Below are 21,605 nucleotides of genomic sequence, written 5' to 3' on the forward strand. Positions count from 1 at the left end.
TGAAACTGAAATTACAGGCTCGTTGGTGACTGTGGGAGTTTCTGAATGGTGTTCGTGTTACCTCCCCGTGTAGCTGGATCCTCAATTTCCTCACTTGCAGAGCCCATTAACTTTGGATTGTCAACCACATTTCTGCCGCAATCACCATCATCACAAGTTGCACCACAGGGCTGTGTGCCTAGCCCAGTGCTCTACAAGACACCACTGTTGTTGGACGAATCAGAGGTGGTGATGAATCGGCATAAAAGAAGGAGAATGAAGATTTGGTTGAATGATGCCTTAACATCAAACCCTCACACAACATCAGCAAATCTAAAGGACTGATTATTGACTACAGGAAGTGGAAACTGTAGGTCTTCCTCAGGAGATCAGAGATGGAGAGAGTCCAAAGCTTTAAATTCCTTGGCTCCATTACAAGAAGGCACTGCAGCACCTCTTCTTTCGTAAAGGTTTGTGCAGATTTGGCACGTCATCTAAAACTCTGACAGACTTGTATAGATGTGTGGTGGAGAGTATCCTGACTGGTTTCATCATTGCCTGGTCTGTAAGCACCTATGCCTAAGAATGGGGAAGCCTACAAAAAATAGTGAATACAGTCCAGTCCATCACAGGAAAAGCCATCCCCACCATTGAGCACATTTACATGGACTGCTGCCTTAGGAAAGCAGCATCCACTGTCAAAGACACCTTTCATCCATGCCACACACTTTTCTCACTATGACCATCGGGCTGGAGCTAAAGGAGCCTTGGGTTCCACACCATCAGGTTCAGAAGCAGTTATTATCTGTTGAGTAAGAGATTGGTGCTGTGGCAGCAGTTAACCAGATTTTTCATTATTCTTTCCTAATGCCAACTCGTCACCATCTTGATTCGTCGAATAATTGTGGTGTTGTCATGATTTCTCGTGCCCCACAAATGACCAGGAGACACAGAAGATTCTTCAAGAAGTATTAAGCTTTAATTTGTAAATCAAAGCTGAGACAGTCATTGAGCTAGTCGCTGATTGCCCACCGATCCTTGTAGATAGCATTTTTTTATAGCAATCTCCTGGTTTAGTTGTATTAGCCTATCCAATCAGTCTATAGTTACTCATCACAAGTACATCCGCCACTATTGTTTCTACCCATTGACTTAATCATGTTCTAATCTACATCTCTTAGCTACCTCTCATTAACACAGCATTGTCTTCTACATTCTTAAGATTTCATTCTCCTACTAAATTGGATACATGCATAGCAAATAGCAAGTTCAAAGCTGATTACATAGTTTTGGTTACACAGCAAACAATGCAACTTCCCAATATTGTCAACAAGCCTGAATATGACAGTAGAGTGCTAAGCCTCACAGTCTTGAAACGAAAACCGGTGGCCTGTGCTGCACCTGTGCTAATGGTGATCATGGAGATGTAGTGGCCAATCCAAACTGACTGGGGTCTACAAATAAGGAGATCAAGGATCCAGTTACACAAGAAGGTATTGTGAACACCCTTCACAAACTCCCTCAGCCTGTGATTTCAGTCTCTTACATTGATGTCAGAGCATCCTTTAGGAGAGTGAACCCATGGAAAGCATCTGGCCCAGTACTGAAGACCTGTGCTAATCATCTGGCTGCAGTATTTAATAGCATCACCTTGAGCAACTGTATCTTCAGATTCCTCAGTGAAGATCCTAGGCAATTTGGCAAAAAACCTCCTCAGTCACCAAGGACAAGGCCTCAAACCACAGCATCGCCTGTTTGTAGCCTCCCGGGGAGAAGCATCAACTATCAGGCTCTTGAACCAGCGTGGATACCTGCACTCACATCAGCACTGAAATGCTTCACAACCTATAGACGTGACTTACTTATTTGATTTTTTTGTAGTCACTCAGTTTGGCATTTTATGCATGTTGGTTGTTTGTCCTTTGTGTGTGTGTGTGTAATTTTTCATTAATTCTATTGTGCTTCTTTGTATCTACTGTGAATGCCTGCATGAAAATGAATTTCAAGGTAGTATATAGGCATCCGTTAGTCTCGTGAGACCATGGATTTCCAGGGCGCAGGCCTGGGCAGGGTTGTATGGGAGACCGGCAGTTGCCCATGCTGCAAGCCTTCCCCTCTCCACGCCACCGATGTTGTCCAAGGGAAAGGCACTGGGACCCAAGCAGCTTGGCACTGGTGTCGTCGCAGAGCAATGTGTTGTTAAGTGCCTTGCTCAAGGACACAACATGCTGCCTCAGCTGACGGTCGAACCAGTGACCTTCAGATCACTAGACCGATGCCTTATCCACTAGGCCACGCGCCAACACTTCAAGAAAGTATATGGTGACATATATATATTTTGAAAATAAATTTACTTTGAACTTGGAGCCCAAATGCTTTGAAATAGTGGTATGTCATGTTGCACTGGGAAATAATGATAAAGAATTATTTGTATGATTATGTCTTGATCACTTTTTCATTTTTAATATTATTGCTTCTCCTTGTGTTATTCAGAAAGTTTTGGCTAAAATAAATTGGAAGAAGCGAAAATCACTTTGTTTTGCTTTTATTTTGTTACCAAGTTTAATTAAAGCAGGATCAATAGAATGCTGTATCAACATGTGAAGTGAACAAGAGTGCTGTGTCCAAGATTCTGACAAATCCTTCTACTAATTAGAAAATCTACTGAATGCTAACTATGAGAAGAGCAAAATCATTTCTGTTGCCAGCAGTGAGGTTGCCCATTGTTCTTTGGCAAGTCACTTCTAAAACTGAAAGCTTGGCTAAATATTTCAATAATTTTCCCTGTGATTTACATGACTTTCTTTTCTTTTCCAGGCAACCCATACAGGCATGCGGACGTACATTTACAGCATGAACTCTATTATTGGCTCCCAGGCAGACCGTACGAGCATGAGAACGTACTATTTCAGTGCTGATACTCAAGAGGATAGGAACGGCTGGATCAGGGCTATGAACCAGGCTGCCCTTATGCAAACTAATACTTTAAAAAGGTTATTCTTCACTTTTATTCAATAATAGGAATCTGCATATGTTTGAAAATGTGTTGTTCTGTTCGTTTTAGTTCCACAGCTGATAATGATTTCTTTCCGTTTGAAGTGATAGCAAAATGACATCCTGTTCACTAGTTTTGGAGATCTGGGGTTTGTGGATTCAAATATAAATGGTTTCTGGAGTCGAGGACAAATAGCTTAATCAAATCTTAATTAACTTTACTGGAATAAGTGAATTGGTCATTTAGGTTTGAGGAAATTTTCAGCCACAAGTAGTTGATTTGTTAATGCCTAACAGCTGCAGCTTTCAGAAAAGAAACCTTGACATATGTTTCCAGTAAGCGATTGGATTTGGTGTGAAATTCACCTTTCCTATTGTTGATGTTTGACACTGTTGCTTAGTTATGCTTGAAGCCCTTTTGACAAAGTACTGGAGTTCATTAATCTCCAACTCCAGAAACCAGTTGCAAACAGAAGTGTAGTACCTCAGGCTGAGCACTGGGTTGACAGCCGGCCGCTGTTCGTACTGCTGACTGATGACTTCGCTGCCAGACCCTACTCGATATGCACGGTCAAGTTCTCTGTTGATACAACAGTGGTCGGCCTCATCAGCAGCAATGATGAATCAGCACACAGAGAGGCCTGTCGAATGGTGTGAGAACAGTTACCTGAACCTCAACACGGCCAAGAGATGATTGTGGACTTCAGGAAGGCACGGGTCAGCTACTGTCTATTGTACAATAATGGCTGTGCTGTAGAGAGAGTGAAGAGCACATATTTCCTTGGTGTGCATGTAACAGATGATCTAACCAGGGCCCATAACACCTCATTAGTCAAGAAGGCGCAGCAGCTTTCTGAGGAGGTTGAGGTGTGCAAGGCTCCTGTCTCATTCTAACAACTTTCAGAGTATCCTGTCAGGCTACTGTAAGGCCCTACAAGGATGGTAAAAACCACTGAGAGGAGAAGATTCCTGCCACCTATCCAACAATCTCTGTGACCCACTACCATCAGGAAGGAGGCGCAGGAACATCAAGACAAGGACTGCCGGACTGGGTAACAGCTTCTTCCCTCATGCTGTGAGACTAATGAATATTCTGCCACCACTGAGATTTTGTCACTAGGACAGCGAGCTGTGTACTGTTTACCTGTGCTGTGTGCACTTCACATGCATTTTCAATTATATTTTATTCAAGTATGTGTGGTAATATTTTGATTTATGCAAAATAGGCATCCGTTAGTCTTGAGAGACCATGGATTTGTGCCTTGGAAAGTTTCTAGGGTGCAAGCGTGGGCAGGGTTGTATGGGAGACCGGCAGTTGCCCATGCTGCAAGTCTCTCCTTTCCACACCACCGATGTCATCCAAGGGAAGGGCAAGGGAAGAGAAGGGCTTGGCACCGGTGTTGTCGCAGAGCAATGTGTGGTTAAGTACCTTGCCTAGGGACACAACACACTGACTTTGCTGAGGCTCGAACTAGTGACCTTCAGATCACTAGACCAACGCCTTAATCACTTGGCCACGTTTTATGTGCTGCATGTGATTATATGTATTGTGTGTGTACTGTGGTCTGGTGGAATGTTATTTTACTTGGTTGTACATGTGTAAATTCAGATGACAATAAACTTGATTTGAACTTGAAATTGATTGCACAAAATTTTTGTTTCTTTAAAAATAAAATTAGTGAGAAAAGTTGTAAATTGACATCTAATTATTCAAGAAATATTTATGCATTTCCCTTTATTTGCTGGAATGCTACATCACTGCAGATTTGTGTGGTAAACTAGTTATCGGTGAGACAATACGATTGGATTAAATGGAGGGAACAGGGCGTCATTTAAATTTGATTTGGCCTGTTAGCTCAAAGTTCACTTGCATTGTTTGCCAATTAAGTTTAGTGTTCCTTCCTGGCTGGGCTGCAGGAATTTGTAATCTTTATGGCCTGTCATCTTCTGGAATGTAAGGGTGGTTACAGGTGCTGATTCATACAAATAGAGTGGGTTACAAGTCATTTCCTCTGACCAAAGAGCACAGATGGAGGAATCACACAGCTTCTCGGGGCTTGCAGACTTCATACCGATCTGAGGGTCTGTTGACTGTGCTTCTCCAGCAAGGCGTGTCAGATCCTGAGAGGTGCTGCCATTGAAAAGGAATCCAATCCCTCAATGTCCCTGGTGTGTGATTTCTTTTACCAGAATTTTGTGATCAGTCAAAATGTTGAGCCTATTGTTCCATCTGCCTTTGCATCAGATTGAAAAGAGGTGACTGAATGTGGAGTGCTGGTTACATGAGCCATGGCTTGCTTCTCAGTTTGCATACATAGAATGCCATGGAGCTGCAGGTTTTGTGAGTGCATAGAACACTAATATGCTGCACACAGTCCCTGGGTTGATCTGGATGAACTGTGCAGCTTTGTCGTAGCTTGTTGTTCGTAACACTAACTCATAGTTGCCAGTTATGGAGTGAGAAACTAGGGCTGGAGGAGAAGAGATGGAAGCTGGGCGGCACTTTTCTGTCTGGTCCGGCTATGATTATCTCATTGAATTATAGTAATAGGAAATGTAATCTGAATGTCCATTCACCCAGAAGTCCCACTGCTTGCCTTCCTTTTTGCTAACTTGGGCACCTGCTTGGGTGCAGTGCAAAAATTAAACTCAAAACAAAATTTTAACCTATTTATGAGTCCTAGGCTGCCATATTGCATGGCAGGAGTGATTAATATTTTTGTCTTCCATGTCCTTCCATTGGAACCATGCAGATGCCCAAGTTTGCTGACTTTGAGCTGTGACTGCAGGTAGCTTTGGTTAATATCAAAGATGTCTGTGCCTAGGAAGCCTCTGTTTACATTGCAACATCTGGACATGGCTTATAGCAGTCAAGGTTGACTCAGGTGACTAGATGCTAGCAGTGTGGTAATGGTGAAGAACCGTGAACTGGTGACTGTAGGTTTGTACTCCACTGAATGACGTGTGATCTATTGGAACTGGCACATAGTGATCTGGAGCGAGTGCAGGATTTCTGTGAGAGAAAGCCCTTTTGAATAGTGGTATCTACAAGCATGATGGCATTAGTTTAATCTAGCATGATGGCAAACTAAGCTTGCAGACAGAATTTTGATAAACCACAGCAAAATCAGTGATCCTTGATGTTAAATGGAAGGCTTGTGGATAATTAGAATCTTTTTACTCATGTCTTGTCGCGTGAACATTTCTTGCAAGGCTGGTTGTATCATTTTTACTGTCACTCATCACCTCAGTGAAGCTAATTGTGAACCTTCAAAAAGTCGTATGTGAACCTTCAAAAAGTCAGGTATCCCCCACAGCATACCTGAATGTCCAAATGCAGTGGTTGCATCATTCTGGCCTGTTTCAGAGACATTCAAGTTTTGTACGAAGGCAATGTTGGAAGTGAGAGACCACATCCTCAAAACATCCAGTAGCCTTTTGCAGCCATTAAAGCTTGTGGACCATGTCTTTCTGTCAACAAAAGTAGTAATTGATTTCTGAGTGTCTGTGAAATACAGGATATATCCACACTACACCAGATAAATCCATAACCAAAGCTTTTTCTCTTCGTTTTTACCCTTCATCCACACTAAAACGGCGTTTTCATCACCCAAAACCAGAGCTTTTCAGAAATACTCTCCAAAGTGTGTATTTTTGAAAACGCTGGATTGGCCGAATCAGTGTGGATGGGGTAACCGGAGACTTCTGAAAACGCTGTCAGACGGCAGTGTGCTATTTCATTGTTTTCTCGAACGCAACGTAACAATTTCGGAACAGACAGCAACGAAACTGACGCCAGAAGAGTTAGAAATGTTCTCACCAAATACTTTGACCCATAACTTACTGAATAAGTATACTCACTTTGCCCTGTTTTCTGTCCTTGCTGGTATGAAGGTGGTTTACGTATTTATGCAAGTACTTCTCTGACAATAGATGTGTAACAGCCTAATGTAACATTGTATGGAAATACAAGATAATACTGATGCAGACGTGTTTTATACATTTAACAAGGTGCTTTATTAATGCAACAGAGTTGGTCAGTTTTTCAATGTTCGTCATCAGCCGGGTCAATCTGTCTGTGAACTCCTTGTCAGTTGCCTCCATACGCTCCAGTATTTGTTTCTTTTTTACTTTTAAGTTCTCCTGTGCGAAAGCCAACAGCTGTCCATCGTTTTAAGTTTTTCTAATCTGTAACTACACAAACACACATTTTACGGCGAAATTCGACATCAAACATGTCACTTGCTTTTGGCAGATGTGTCCTGCGCATGCTCTGGAGGTGGAGATTCGCCGAAATCTCCACTTCAATGTGGACAGGGATATTTTTAAAAATGCATAGTATGGATGCCTATCATTTTTACGCAAAACCGGCGTTTTCTAAATTATCCGGATGTAGCCTCAGAGACACTTAAATCTTTTAAAATTGAAAAGAAGAAAGATAAAATACTTGTAACTTAAAAATGAAAGCCAGATAATTAGTGAAATAAAAGCAAAGTGCTTAGCACATCATGCAGCTTTCTGCACAGTCAATGCTTCATGTCAATTACCGTCTGTTCGATTGCCAGTAGCTGCTGTTTTTTAAAGTAATTAAGTAGAGCTTTGTGTTCCTTTTTGCTTTCAAATCCTTTGCTTTGCAATCCCTTGAAATTATTTGAGTTTCTGATCCAGATTTAAGAGCATTTTTTTTAACCTTTTCCAACTCTCCCTTACCTCTTGCCCCTGCTTTTGCTCAAGCTGTCACAAATCTCAGCAAGACTGGGCTGAAGGATTCCCACATGGAGTCCAGCATGAGAGCAAGCTGACATATTCAGTAGTCTGAAACACTACTGGTATTGTTTTTTGACAGTGTGCACTGAAGTCTGTGACTTCTATTTCAAAGGCTGAACATTAGAGATCTGCAGGGATAGGCTATTTTGGTAGGCCCCTTGTGCCATCTCTATCATTCAAACACCATGATTTCATTAATATCAAAAAATATTCAAAACAGAGGGTGCCATTGTAATGTGGCGGTTAGCGCAATGCTATTACAGCTTGGGGCGTCCGAGTTCAATTCTAATGTTGTCTGTAAGAAGTTTGTATGTCCTTCCGATGAGCGCGTGGCTTTCTCGGAGTGCTCTGATTTCCTCCCACAGTCCAAAGATGTACTGATTGGTAGTCAGTACGTCTTTGGACAGTGGGAGGAATTGTCATTGTAAATTTAATTGTCATTGTAGATTGTCCTGTGATTAGGCAAGGGTTAAATAGGTGGTTGCTGAGCAGTGCGGCTTGTTGGGCCGGAAGGACCTGTTCTGCACTGTATCTCTACATAATAAAAATAATAAACAGAAATCAGTAGGTACAGTTTTCCTGGATACAGATTTCCTCAAATTCACAACCCTTCAGGTGAAAAATGAAATCCTCATTCATTCTGAATGGCCTAGGCCTTACTTGAGAAAGTGACCCTTGGTTCTGGGCATACCATACAAGGGAGATATCAATTCTGCCCCATATTCTGTCCAGTCCTCTGAGAAATGTATACATTTTAATAAGATGTCTTATTATACTTACCAGGATTATCAGTGTAATCTACCGACCCTCTTTTCACCTCAAATACAAACTGGCCATTCCAGTACTTTAGTGAAATTTCATTGCACTCCTCTGTTGCAAGCATTTTCTCTTTGTGTAAGAAGTCGACTGTCCAGCATTCTGGATCCACTTGCACCAACATTGGAGGATTACATGTCTGATCTTTACATAAATTTGTCTTCAGCAAAAGCCAGCCAGAGTATTTGCCGCACTGATTGGTTGCCTTGCCTGTATCTTAACATTCACTAATTTGGAAATGAAGAAATCCAGGTCTTCCATTTTTTTCCCCATATCCCACCTTTCTAAATTATTTTTTTTTAACCAATGTGACCGAATGCTGTTTGTTCTAACTGGAGCTGCTGGCCAGACCTTGCTCTGTAACAACTTCCAGGTCACTCTTGGTGCATTTTAGGACATCCAGATTTTAGAAAATTCTCTGATTCTTCAAATCTGTTCCTTCTACAAGTGGTGAATCATGTTTCTCAATAGGAAAAGTGGTTTAACAGCATATCTGCTCCCACACATCCACACATTCTGACCAATATCTGAACTGTTCACTTATGATGCTAAGTCTATAAAAAAGGAGCTGTTCCCCCCCGCCCCCCCATTTTATCACAACTTTATGTTGGAAACCAAAATGTAAGGATTTTGAGATTAACGTGAGCCAAATCCCAGACAATTGTCATTAATTGAAGGGCAATTGAGGAAAAGCTGCTTTTTTTTCAAGGATGGTGTGAGTTATATGTTTTTCAATGGTTAGGAACTTTGAAAATTAATTGTGTCACTATGATAAAATGCATGATAAGAATATCAGTTTGAGAATTTATTAGGTGAAGTATCCTGGACTTCGTTCATCAGTGATAAATTGATGCTAGATTCTAGGGCATGTCAGCTGATGTGTTGAGAAATCTTGTGTCTTCTGTGATGAATTATTGTTTTGTAGAAACCTTTGACTAATTTCTTAATATAGGTGAAGGTTTAGGAAACATCTGCTTGCTCTTTGGAAGATTGATAAGCTTTTGAAATACAGGCAATTTATATTCAGATCAAGTGTGAATATTTGTGACTTTTTCTCCTGTTGCTCAGCGTCAGGTTTAATATCCCTTCCATACGTCGTGAACTGTGTTCTGTTGTGACAGCAGTACATTGCAATTCATAAGATATACTGTAAATGACAATAAGAAATGTACTGTATAGAGGGGATAGAAAAATGGATAGATGGAGAGAGAGTGATGGTTAGAGATATAGATATTATATGCACAGTGAATTATGGTTAATTGAGCTAGTGTTTGTGACAATTCTTAAAAAACAAAAACAATTAAGAAAATAGCCAGCATTCCCTTTGGTAATTTGGGAGACTGGCACTTAAACGGGGCAGGAGACTACTGTCGAATAATTTCTAACTAGTGTCAGGCCCATGAACCTTGTGGCTGCTGGACACTATGCTGTGCTTAAAGGTAACAGTTTTTAAATGGTGTCAGTTGTGTGTGCTTCTGCTTAAAAATCAGTGATTTTTCTCACCAATTGTTAATGAGAAATGGGGAGCAAGACGATTCAGAACTATTTTGCTCACTGCAGTTTCAAGCATTCAGGCTTGGAGAAGCCAGAAACAGCCGGGAGTGAAAATGAAACAATTTCACTGCTTCTACAAGTTTTAAAAGAATTTGAAGGTATCGATAATCATCTTGAATGTTACAATGTAAATGAAAATTTGGAGGATGCAATTGTGCAGTCCACTACCTACATGAAGTGCCTGCACTGATTTTGTTCATTTACAGTCAATGAAATGTACACAGCGGTGAACATTCAGCTCTCACTTGTGGCTCCAAGGAGCTGCTTGCATGTGAGAGTGGGCACTCCCCAGTATACTGCTTCAACAGGTGGGCTAAATCAGGTAGGATAGCTGGTGGGCCTTATGCCTCGGTGACATAGGGACATGCCTTCCTAGCATGCAAAGTCAGACCAGTGAACTGGGCAGATGCGATCTACAGTGAGATCCAACGGCCAGCGAGGTGGTTCTGCAACATTTTGTCGAGAGCTAAGTGCATGAGAAGTCATGGAAGTCAAGGCAGAGAAGAAGTCATGGTTATTTAGTGCGACCAAGGATAAGTCCAGTTGTGACAACCTTTGTACCACTGTATCTGGACTTCTGAGGTCAAGAAAGTGGAAGTACCCCAATGCAACAATGTTTGCATTTTAAAACACCGTCCTGTCATCATCAGATATGACAGATAACCACCAAACCAACTATTAGGAACTAATACACAGTTTTATATTATTGTAGTAGTATTGATAGTGTTCTAATTTATCTTGCATATCATTTAAATACATAATTTGTTAATTGGTTAAACACTAAGTTTGTCGTTTTTATTCCTTTCTAACTATTTCCATGAAACTTCAGCTAATTGGGGTTGCCGCATAATTGGGCCAAAATGCACTGGTCTCCATGTGTCCCAATTAGAATCCACTGAATATATAGCCTTAAATAGATAATGCAAAATGAGAGCAAAAAGAAGAAAATAGTGAGGTAGTGTACAGGCGTTCATTGCCTATTCAGAAATCTGATGGCGATGGGGAAGAAGCCGTTTCTAAAATGTTGAGTGTGTGTCTTCAGCTCCAGTACTTCCACCTCAACGGTAGCGATGAGAAGAGGGCATGTCCTGTGTGATGGGGATCCTTAATGACGGATGCAACCTCTTTGAGACATTGTCTTTTGAGGGTGTCCTCGATGCTGAAGGGCACTAATGCCCATGAGGGAGTTGACATAGTTGGCAACTTGTTGCAGATTTTCTGATCCTGTGCAGTGGCCCCCTCCATAGAAAATGTTGATGCAACAAGTTAGAATGCTCTCTATGTTACATTTGTAGAAAATTATGAGTCTTTGGTGACATACAATACTGTGCAAAAGTGTTGGGCAGTGTATATAGCTAGGGTGCCTATGATTCTTGCACAGCACTGCGAGCTGTTTTTGTATCATTTTTTCCATGGGTTAATTTTAATTTGACTTGAGGCATGGTGCAAAGGCATTAATTCTCTCTTTATTTGTCCTTGAAACCGTGGTATCTGTGAGTCCTAACTTTTGTTAATACTGGTAAACATTTAATAGATATTGTACCAAGTTATCTCAAAAGTTTAATGAAATGTAGCTGCTGTTGTGCATTTTTGGTAATTCCATCAGAACGTTGACCCCAGTATAGAAACTTAGAGATGTTGACATCCAGGAAATTGAAACTGCTCATCTCTTACTCTGCTGTTCTACTAGTGCACGTTCCATCAATTTTCCTTCCTGAATTCTTCAATCAAATCCTTGGTCATGTTGATGTTGAGTGTAAGGTTTTTGTTTCAACACCACCCAACCAGCTGATCCGCCTTCCTCCTGTAGACCGCTTCATCATCATCTGAAATTCTGCCAACAATAATTGTGGTCAGCAAATCTACAGATGGCATTTGAGCTGTGCATGGCCACACGGCCATGATTGTAGAGAGAGTAGAGCAGTGGGCAAAGCACACATCCTTAAGGTGCACCAGTGTTGGTTGTCAGTGAGGAGAGGCTATTTCCAATTTGCACAGACTGTGGTCTCCCAATGAGGAAGTCAAGGATCCAGTTACAGAGGCCCAGGTTTTTGAGCTTATTTGTTATTACTGATTGTATGATGGTGTTGAATGTTGAGCTGTAGTCAGTAAGCAGCAGCCAGAGGTAGGTATTGCTGTTGTCCAGGTAAACCAAGGGTGCTCATACTGCTCTTGTGAGATTGTTGCTACTTTGAAGCAGGTGGGAGCCTCTGACTGCACCAGTGAGAGACTGAAGATGTCCTTGAAAACTCCCACCAGTTGATGGACATAGATTTTCAGTGCCCAGACAGGCACACTATCAGATCTTAATGCCTTGCTGGGCTCAAAATTTGGATTCAATCATTTATGAATAAAAGAAGAAATGTGATTTTAGGTTATTCTTTTAATTAATGGTGCACATAATAACATCAAGTTTTTAATGAAAGATCTGTGTAATTGTGTAGCAAGCCTTAAAATTAAGTAATTCGACTTCTCCGTAATTAACTTGTGTAGAACAACATGGTTTTAGTTTTGACCCTGGTTTGTTCAAATTGCAGATGATATGATGATTTGAATGCTATGGTTGGCCTCTGTTCTATGAAGATCGCCTAAGGCCTTTAATCATCATTACCTAGTAACAGCTGCTTAAATTGCATGGGCTTCAATTGCAAGAAGGAATAAAATTGCTTGTGCCATGTTTGCTGACAGTAGAACGTATATTGCATGCAGATTTGACCCTTGCTTAAAAACTGGAAATGTAACTAAATGATAAATAAACTTTGACATATTTTAATAAGGTTAATCTGGAGCATTTATAGAATTTAAAGTCTATATAAAGACAAATGTATTGTGAAACACAAATTTTGTTTATTAATCTAGATCATTGCATTATGGGATATTTTGCAGATTGCATTAAGTGGTGAAATGATCACTCATTGGTGCTTTGTTTTCATCAATTTTCATTATTTTTTGCTCATTTTCTCTATTTAACCCATCACCTTCATGTGACATGAGTGGCAGCATCTTTAACAGGTGTGTTAAGAGCCTTGCCTCATCTCAAGTACTTTTAGAAGAGGTTTGATCGAAGGCACTTGTTTGTGCCAATAAAAATTACTCTGGCAATTCTGTAGTTTATCTCAATTGTTTCAACATAGACTTGAGCTGGTGGCACCCCATTGCATAAAGGTATATGTAGGTGGAGGAACATTTTGACAAATATATTTTCCTTATTTGAAACAACCAGCAAATGTTTATGAATTTATAAGTCATATCATACTGTTTGGTCAACCTGATTGCATATTTTTGAAGTACTAAAGTGCCCCTTTTCAATACTATGGGGCTAAGTGCTGCTCAAACATCCCCAAACTAGGGAAAAGATTGTTACCATCCACCTTATCTACACCTCTCATCAGTTTAAACATTTCTATACTGTTGCCCTCATCCTCTTGCCTTCCAAGGAATACAGACCTAACCTCAAATTTCAAAGTAAATTGAAGTATGCATACCATATAAATTGAGATTCATCTTCTTGCAGGCAGCCACAAAGCAGAAACACAATAGAATTCATGAAATACCCCACACCGTCAAACATCCAATGTGTGAAAAAAGAAGGAACTAATCATAGAAAGAATTACTCAAAAAAAAACAACTAAATATCCACAGAGAACCTGAAAGTGAATCCACAGGCTCGTATACTGTTTAGCGCTGCAGCTTAGCGGGAACCAGCTGGCTGCGGGCTGCACCAGCAGAGTCAGTTCAGCACTGAGGCAAGCAAAACTTCACTGAGTTGTGAGCTGATTACTGGTTCATTGTTTGCCCTTGGTCTTGATGCCTTAATCTTTAATCTGGCTTGGTACTTAAGACAGCCAAACATCGGGTGCCCGGCCCCAGCCACTTCGCACTGGCCTGGAACTTCAGTCACCGTGGTTGTACCTGCATTCTGGAGAATACAGTTTCCCAAATCCTTCAGGATACCACAAAAACACTGGGTCATACAGACTGTCTAAAGCACACATCCCAGTGGGAAATCACAGGCTGCAGATTGCAGTGATCGTTGTCCTGAAAAAGTACAATCGGCCCTCCTATCCGCGGGGGATTGGTTCCAGGACCCCTCGTGGATACCAAAGTTTGCGGATTCTCAAGTCCCTTACTCAACCTGTCACAATGCGGTGGACCTTAGGACCCAGTGGAACCGCAGACCTTATTTAACCTGTCTCAGTGCTGTGGACATTAGGACCCGAAGGTAGAAATCTGGATCCGCAGTGTTTCTGTTCATGAAAATAATCATGATCACGAATGAAAATAAAGTGAAAATAATAAAGCGATCGGAAAGAGGTGAAACGCCATCAATCATTGGAAAAGCGTTAGGCTACGTCGGTCAATGATTGGAACAATTTTAAAGGATAAAGTGAGAAAGGCCCTGTCCTGATGAAAGCTACAACTATTACTAAGCAACGCAGTGGTTTAGTTATTTGGTTTTGGGGTTTTGATCCGCCACATCAACCCGGCATGGTGGAGAGTGCAATTGGAAGCAGTCTGTCACTGGATCGAAGTCGGGAACTTCCCGAGCCCGGCACTGAAACATACGTTCTCAAGTGTTTTATATGCATAGAAAGTTAAAATATATACTATATACTAAGACAAACATTTGACTAAGTGATGCTAAATGATACAGGATGTACCTGCTCTGACTTACTTAGTAAGAGAAATTCCGATTTTTTTTCGATCCTGATTCACGATAACCTACGCACATCCTCTTGTATACATTAAATCATCTCTAGATTACTTATAATACCTAATACAATGTAAAATAGTTGTTATACTGAATTGTTTAGGGAATAATGACAAGAAAAATGTCTGTACATGCTCGAACAACAAGTGCTGGAAGAGCACTTCCTGGTTTTCACAATTCGCGGTTGGTTGAATTCGCGCATGTGGAATTCGCGGATAAGGAGGGCTGACTGTATATTTAGTACAATTGTTAGCAATTTTGTTAACTGCTTGCAAAGCACCACTGTGTCTCACCAGTGCCTCCCCCACCTGCCAATCTCTCCCTATAACTCAGGTCCTCTAATCTTGGCAACGTCCTTGTAGACCAGGCATGGGCAAACTACGGCCGTTAAGCTTTTTAATCCGGCCCGCAGAACTTGATGAAATTATTTTAATAAACCTTGTTAACGTTTTTTCCCCGCAATTCTGGCGTTTTCCCAATAGATGACGCACTCTATATACATTTGTGGCGACCCATTTCCTGGCACATCTGAACCGGCTCACAATTAGCCAGCGTTCCGGCTAAGGGAGATATCCTGCGGGGATTTGCGAGCACAGAGCTTTGGAGCCTCTGCGCCATGGGGGGCAGGTTGAGGGAGGCTTAAAAGTGAGGCTGGGGATTTCAAATAAAGTTTTTTTTCTTCGACTGCAGTTACTGACTCCGTGTCGTAATTTTAGCGCTGCATGTAGCACACCGCTACACATTGACCTTTGTTGAGCTGCAGCATATTACTCCACATTTGCGCTTTACTCTTTGTTCGGCTCGACCTATTTGTGTGAACAGGCTTTCAGCGTCATGAACATCAACAAAGCCAGCCACAGATCCAAGTTAACTGACCAACATCTCAGATCCAACCTGAGAATCGCCACAACAAAACTAAATCCAGACTTTGATGCGCTGGCTAAAAAGGGAGACCAACAACACTGTTCCCACTAAAATTAAAAATAAGTTTCTTCGTTGTGTTATGTAAAAAATGCATTTGAAAATATTTTTTTCAATAAGCCTTACATGTTACATGTCATTTCTGTTAAGTGATGGACATGAGTAGTGCGCAGGTGCACGTACGTTCTCAAAATAAAAAATGCACTCCAGATCAAATAACGCGCTCCGCATACTGGCGCGCTGTCACTGTTCTGTCTTTGTGCTGGTCGTTGTTGAGTTTTGGCACAGGGGACAATTGAATAAGAAGGAGCAGGACAAGTAGACCTGCATCTCCTACCGTTTTTGAAATAAAGACAGTCAGGAAGAGAGTGATGATAATAATATCTTGAAGGATAACAGAATTTTCAGTGCTTTAAAATAATAACTGTTACTATTAAAAAAAGCTGTATTTTATTCATTTAATTTTCAGTGTTTTAAAAGTCATTTCAATAAATAGCTAAGTACCATGGGACTTCAAGGACAGATATTTTGTTGTAATGCATTTGTTCATTTTCAATTGAAATTAAAGCACATGTTTTCTACATATCCCATGATATTTTATTTTCTCTTATGAAGTGTATTACCAAAACACTCCGTCCATCTGCTCCTGGTCCAGCCCCCCTTGTAAATTTTAGAACCCTTTGTGGCCCACAAGTCAAAAAGTTTGCCCACCCTTGTTGTAAACCCTTTCTGTGCTCTCTCCAGTTCAGCCATAACCTTCCTGTACAGCTCCTATGATCAATGTCTTGACTGATGAACTCCAGTGTACTGAATGGCCTTTTCACCTTCCTGTCTACTTGTGATGCTTTTTTCCAACACTGTGCTCTTGTACTCCTAGGTTTCATTACACTCCTTAGCACCCTCCCATTCTTAGCACAAGTGCTTCACTGGCTTGACTCCCCAAAATGCATCATCTCACACTTCTTGTGCCGAAATCCAATTACCACTCCTCGGCCCACTTTCCTAACTGATCAATATCCCATAGTAATCTATTCCCCACTATCAGTTAGCCACACATACCAACTTTGTGTAATTCATAAACTTACTGATCAAGCCTTGTGTATTTGCATCCAAATCATTTATATGAATAATGAAGAACAAGGATTCTGTCACTGGCTTCCATTCCAAGAAGCAAATTCAAACCCTCCCTCTGCTTCCTACCTCTGAGCCAATTTTGAATTCAAAAACTGGATTCCATGGGACCTAATGTTCCAGTCAATCCTATTATGTGGGACTTTGAAGGTCTTGCTAGAGTACAGATAGACAACATCCATTCCTGTACACTCATTAGCCTTTTTGACTACTTCAAAAAAAAATTAAAGCAGGAATTCCCAAGCACAAATGCATGCTGATTCTTCCTAATTAGGTGTTATCTTTACAAATTATAGCAGATCCTGTCCCTTGGAATTTGTCCAAGTAATCTCCACACTACTGATGTCGTCTGACTGGGCAGCAGTTCTCTAGTTTGTCCTGACTACCATTTTTAAACAATGGACGAACATTAGCACCTTCCAGACTTCTGGAAATTCATCAGTGGCTAATAGTGAATACAGCTCAGTCAGGCCCTGGGGATTTATCTACCTTAATGCACTGAGATGACTGCAAATGCCTCCTCCCTGATGATATGAATGTCCTGTAAAAGCTCCCTGCTTGTTTTCTAATCCCTTGAGCAACAATGATTTTCTTGTCAATAAATACTGATGAGAAATATTCATTAAAAAATCCCACCTGTCCCCTGTGGCTTCAGACAAGGGCAGCTCTGCTGATCTCTCCCCTAGCCACTCTTTTATTCGGAATATACTGTACCTATAGAGCTACTTGGGATTTTCCTTAATCATAGCTGCCAGACCCAACTCGTATCCTCTCTTTGTCCTTCTGATTTCCCAATTATAAGTATTCCTAATCTTTTCATAAATTGTTCGATCCTGACCTCTGAAATCCAAGGTATGCTTCCTTTTTCAGACCAGGGCCTCAGTATGTTTTATCAGCCAAGGTTTCCTAATGTTACCAGATTTACTTTTCACTCTAATGGGAACATGTTTCTCCTAGAAACTTGATATCAAACTCAATAATCATTTATATGAATATGTGTCCTGACGAAGAGTCTCGGCCCGAAACGTCGACAGCGCTTCTCCCTATAGATGCTGCCTGGCCTGCTGTGTTCCACCAGCATTTTGTGCGTGTTGTTGTTTGAATTTCTAGCATCTGCAGATTTCCTCGTGTTTGCTCAATAATCATTTATTCCTTTCCCTTTAAACAGACTCAGCCAATCAATCTTTGCCGGATCCTATCTTTTTCCCTTAGCCTGTCAATCTATCCTATCCTGTTCCATTGCTATCGTAAAATAAATAGTTTAGTGTAATTATGACATGACATGTAATGATGATGAGTGGAATTGCACAGGTTGTTTGTGCAACATTGGTGTATAAAATCATACATCTATGATTGCCTATTAAATTACAAAGAGATTAGAATTGCAGTCAACTGCCACTGTGACCAATGTATTTCAGTGTCAATAAATGAGGACATTCACTTTTGGTTGCAAAAAGACAGAGCTGAAGCATTTTCATTCAATGAAAACCTGAAAGCAGTGGGTGTTCAAAGAGACTTTCAAGCTCAAGTATGTTTCACTGACATGAGGTCTACAGCTACAAAAAAAAATCAGAAATAAAATTTTGCTGAAGAAGCTGCGGCAGAATTCTGGTCTTTAAATCTAAAGGTGAAGAGTGCAAAAGGCAGAACTGGTAATGCAGTTATGTAGCACTCTGAGTCTGGATTGATACCTGACCCATTGCTCAAGCCGTGCAAAGGTAGCGGTTACGTAAAGATGGCGACGTACCTTAAGGGTTTTACAGTTCTGTGTTTTTTGTAGTCACCATGAATAAAGCACTTATTTAAAAAAAGTTCTAGTTGGATGTGAAGAACTCTGTATTGTACATTAAAGACTTTAAATTTAACCATTGCATCACAACCATCCATTTTAAATATCTGAAAAATTATTTGAAGAGCTCCAACAGCATGCTATGTGTATAAATTTTTTCAGAGAATTGAATCAAATGACATTTAAGAAAATTGCAAATGGCTCATATCTACAAAGTCTGAGATTAATTCTGTTGTCTGTCCACATTTGTCCTGTCTCTGTATGTGATCCTAGTGCTTATGTTTCTTTTTGTTGCAGAGAACCAGAAAATGGTGATGGACCACGTCCTATTCAAAGCAACCATATCTACTCACATAAGGGCTTTACCAAGCCAGAAGTGTACCAGAGTAAAGAGCATGCTCAGAAATTAGATAAGTTTGGGTTTGAGAAACACAAAGAAATCATGAGATCAAGGGATGAAGAGGAGAGATACGGCTTCCAAAAAGCCCCTGTGGAGGTATCAGGCAGAAAATTGAATAACAAAATGCAAGAAAGTTCAAAAGAAAGTGACATCTTTATTGAACGTCATGCCTCATCTCAACCTCAGCGCAACGGGGCGGTTCAGCCTTCTGCAACAAGTACCACTCAGGTGGACCAGAATGGTGCCACTGTTTATCAGCGGGGTTTTGCAGGCCAGCCTGGCACAGAGAAAGTCCAGCATAAAAGTTCAATGATGCAAGAACACTGGGTGAAGTCACACAAAGGAGATAATAGAAGGTCAGCAAACATTTTCATGAATGCTTTATATTGCTTGAATGTGCAACCAGCCCAGAAAGGAAAAAGGTCTTTTTAATCTGATATATTGATCCAACTGGTTTTACCTCTTTCTTTATACCTTTTGGAGCTTTCTTTACTATTATGATTACGAATCTGCACCTTCAATGATTTGCTGTTGGCATAGTATAAGTTCATTGGAAACAGAAAATGTGTAGACTGATTTTTGTCTACAACAGCTGTGGTTTTATTGTTTTTCCTTCAAGGGAAGTGGGTGGTGTCGACACATATATCATTAGATCATCAGACTGGACCATTCAGCCTATCAAGTGTGCGCCACCCTTGCATCATGGCTGATTTATTTTCCTTATCAACCTCATTCTCCTGCATTCTCCCTGTAACTTTTGACACCCTTTCTGATAATGAACCTAACAAACTTCACTTTTGATATACCTATTAACTTTTTAATATACCCAATAACTTGTCCTCCACAATTGTCTGTTGATATAAACTCCACAGATTCTCTACCCTCAAGCTAAAGAAAATTCTCCTCATCTCTGTTCTAAAGGAGCTTACGTTCTGAGGCTATGCTCTCTGGCCTTGGACTTCCCCCATTATAGAAGACGTGGAGCATCTTCTCCACGCCTTCTATATTTAGGCCTTTCAATATTTGATAGGTTTCCATGAGATTCTCCTCCCCTCGCAAACTTCAGTGAATATAGGCCATGAGCCATCAAACACGCCTCATATATTAACCCTTTCATTCCAGGGATCATTCACTTGAATCTCCTCTGGACTCTCTCCAATGCTAGCACATCCTTTCTTAGTTAAAGAGCCCAAAACTGCTCGCAATACTCTGTGTGGCCTGACCAATGTCTTATAAAGCCTCAGCATTACATCCTTGATTTATGTTCTAGACCTCTCAAAAGAGAAGCATTTGCTTTCCTTACCACTGACTCACCTGCAAGTTAACCTTTAGCAAATCCTGTACAAGGACTCACAAATCACTTTGCTCCTCTCACTTTTGTATTTTCTCCCCTTTTAGAAAATAGTCTACACTTTTACTTCTTCTACCCAAGCACATGACCATTCTCCTATTCTGTCCAATTCCTCTCACAACACTACCTGCGTCTCCACCTGTTTTGTATCACCTGCAAACTTGGCCGCAAAGCCATCAAGTCCATCATCCAAATCATTGATACATAACATGAAAAGAAATGGTCCCAACACTAACAGCTGCAGAACACCATAGTCACTGGCTCCCAACCTGAAAAGGTCACCTTTATTCTCTCTCATTTCCTTCTGCCAGTCAGCCATGGAAGTATCTTTCCTGTAATACCATCGTCTCTAATTTTGTTCAGCTGCTTCATGTACAGCACTATGTCAAAGCCTTCTGAAAATTCAAGTATACAATGTCCACTGACACTCCTTTGTCTATCCTGCCTGTTATTTCCTCAAAGAATTCCAACTGATTTGTCAGGCAATATTTGCCCCCTTCAGGAAACCATACTGATTTTGGCTTATTTTATCATCTGCCTCCAAGCTTGCCTTCATATTTCATCTTTTCTCTCATTGCTTCTTTAGTTGCCTTCTGTTGGTTTTTAAAAGCTTCCCAATCCTTCAGCTTACCACTAATATTTGCTGTGTTGTGTACCTTCTCTATTGCTTTTATCCTGTCTTTGATTTCCCTTGTCATCCACGTTTACTCAATTTCCCTTTAGAAGGCTACTTCTGTGGGATGAATCTATCCTGTTCCTTCTGAATTCTGTTACCCTGCTGGTGGCCTCTTCCAATCAAATTTGTCCAGCTCCTCTCTCATGCCCCTTAGTCTACTCAAATACTGACCCATCTGATTTCTAGCTTCTCCTACTCAAACTGCAGGGTGAATTATGTCATATTATGATCAGTGCAACCTAAAGGTTCCTTTACTTTAAACTCTCTAATTAAATCTGGTTCTTTACACACCCCAAACCCAGAATTGCTTTTCCCTTGTGGGCTCAACCACGAGCGGTTCTAAAAATCAGAATTGTAGACTGCCAAAGCTAACTTAAAAAAATTCAGTTGCATGAATTCCAATCTAAAATATTGCCAGTAAACAGAACACAATATGTCATGTGAATAGGTTTTCTGTTTACAACTGAAAACGAAGTACCAAGAAATTCTTCAGTTATATTAATAGTAGAAGGGTAA

At 40.7% G+C, this 21,605-nt stretch overlaps 1 protein-coding gene across 9 annotated transcripts in view; it reads left to right on the forward strand.

Annotated features, from left to right (window-relative positions):
• The window catches only part of plekha7b (pleckstrin homology domain containing, family A member 7b), a 422,578-nt gene that overhangs the window by 305,726 nt on the left and 95,247 nt on the right, over window positions 1–21,605 (forward strand). For all 9 annotated transcript variants that reach the window (XM_059975737.1, XM_059975738.1, XM_059975736.1 and 6 more), the window contains 2 exons: window positions 2,797–2,972; window positions 18,960–19,418. In XM_059975737.1, coding sequence (XP_059831720.1) covers window positions 2,797–2,972; window positions 18,960–19,418 — 635 coding nt within the window. The remainder of the gene's footprint in view (window positions 1–2,796; window positions 2,973–18,959; window positions 19,419–21,605) is intronic.

This window comes from Hypanus sabinus, chromosome 7, assembly GCF_030144855.1.
Source record: "Hypanus sabinus isolate sHypSab1 chromosome 7, sHypSab1.hap1, whole genome shotgun sequence".
Taxonomy (NCBI): domain Eukaryota; kingdom Metazoa; phylum Chordata; class Chondrichthyes; order Myliobatiformes; family Dasyatidae; genus Hypanus; species Hypanus sabinus.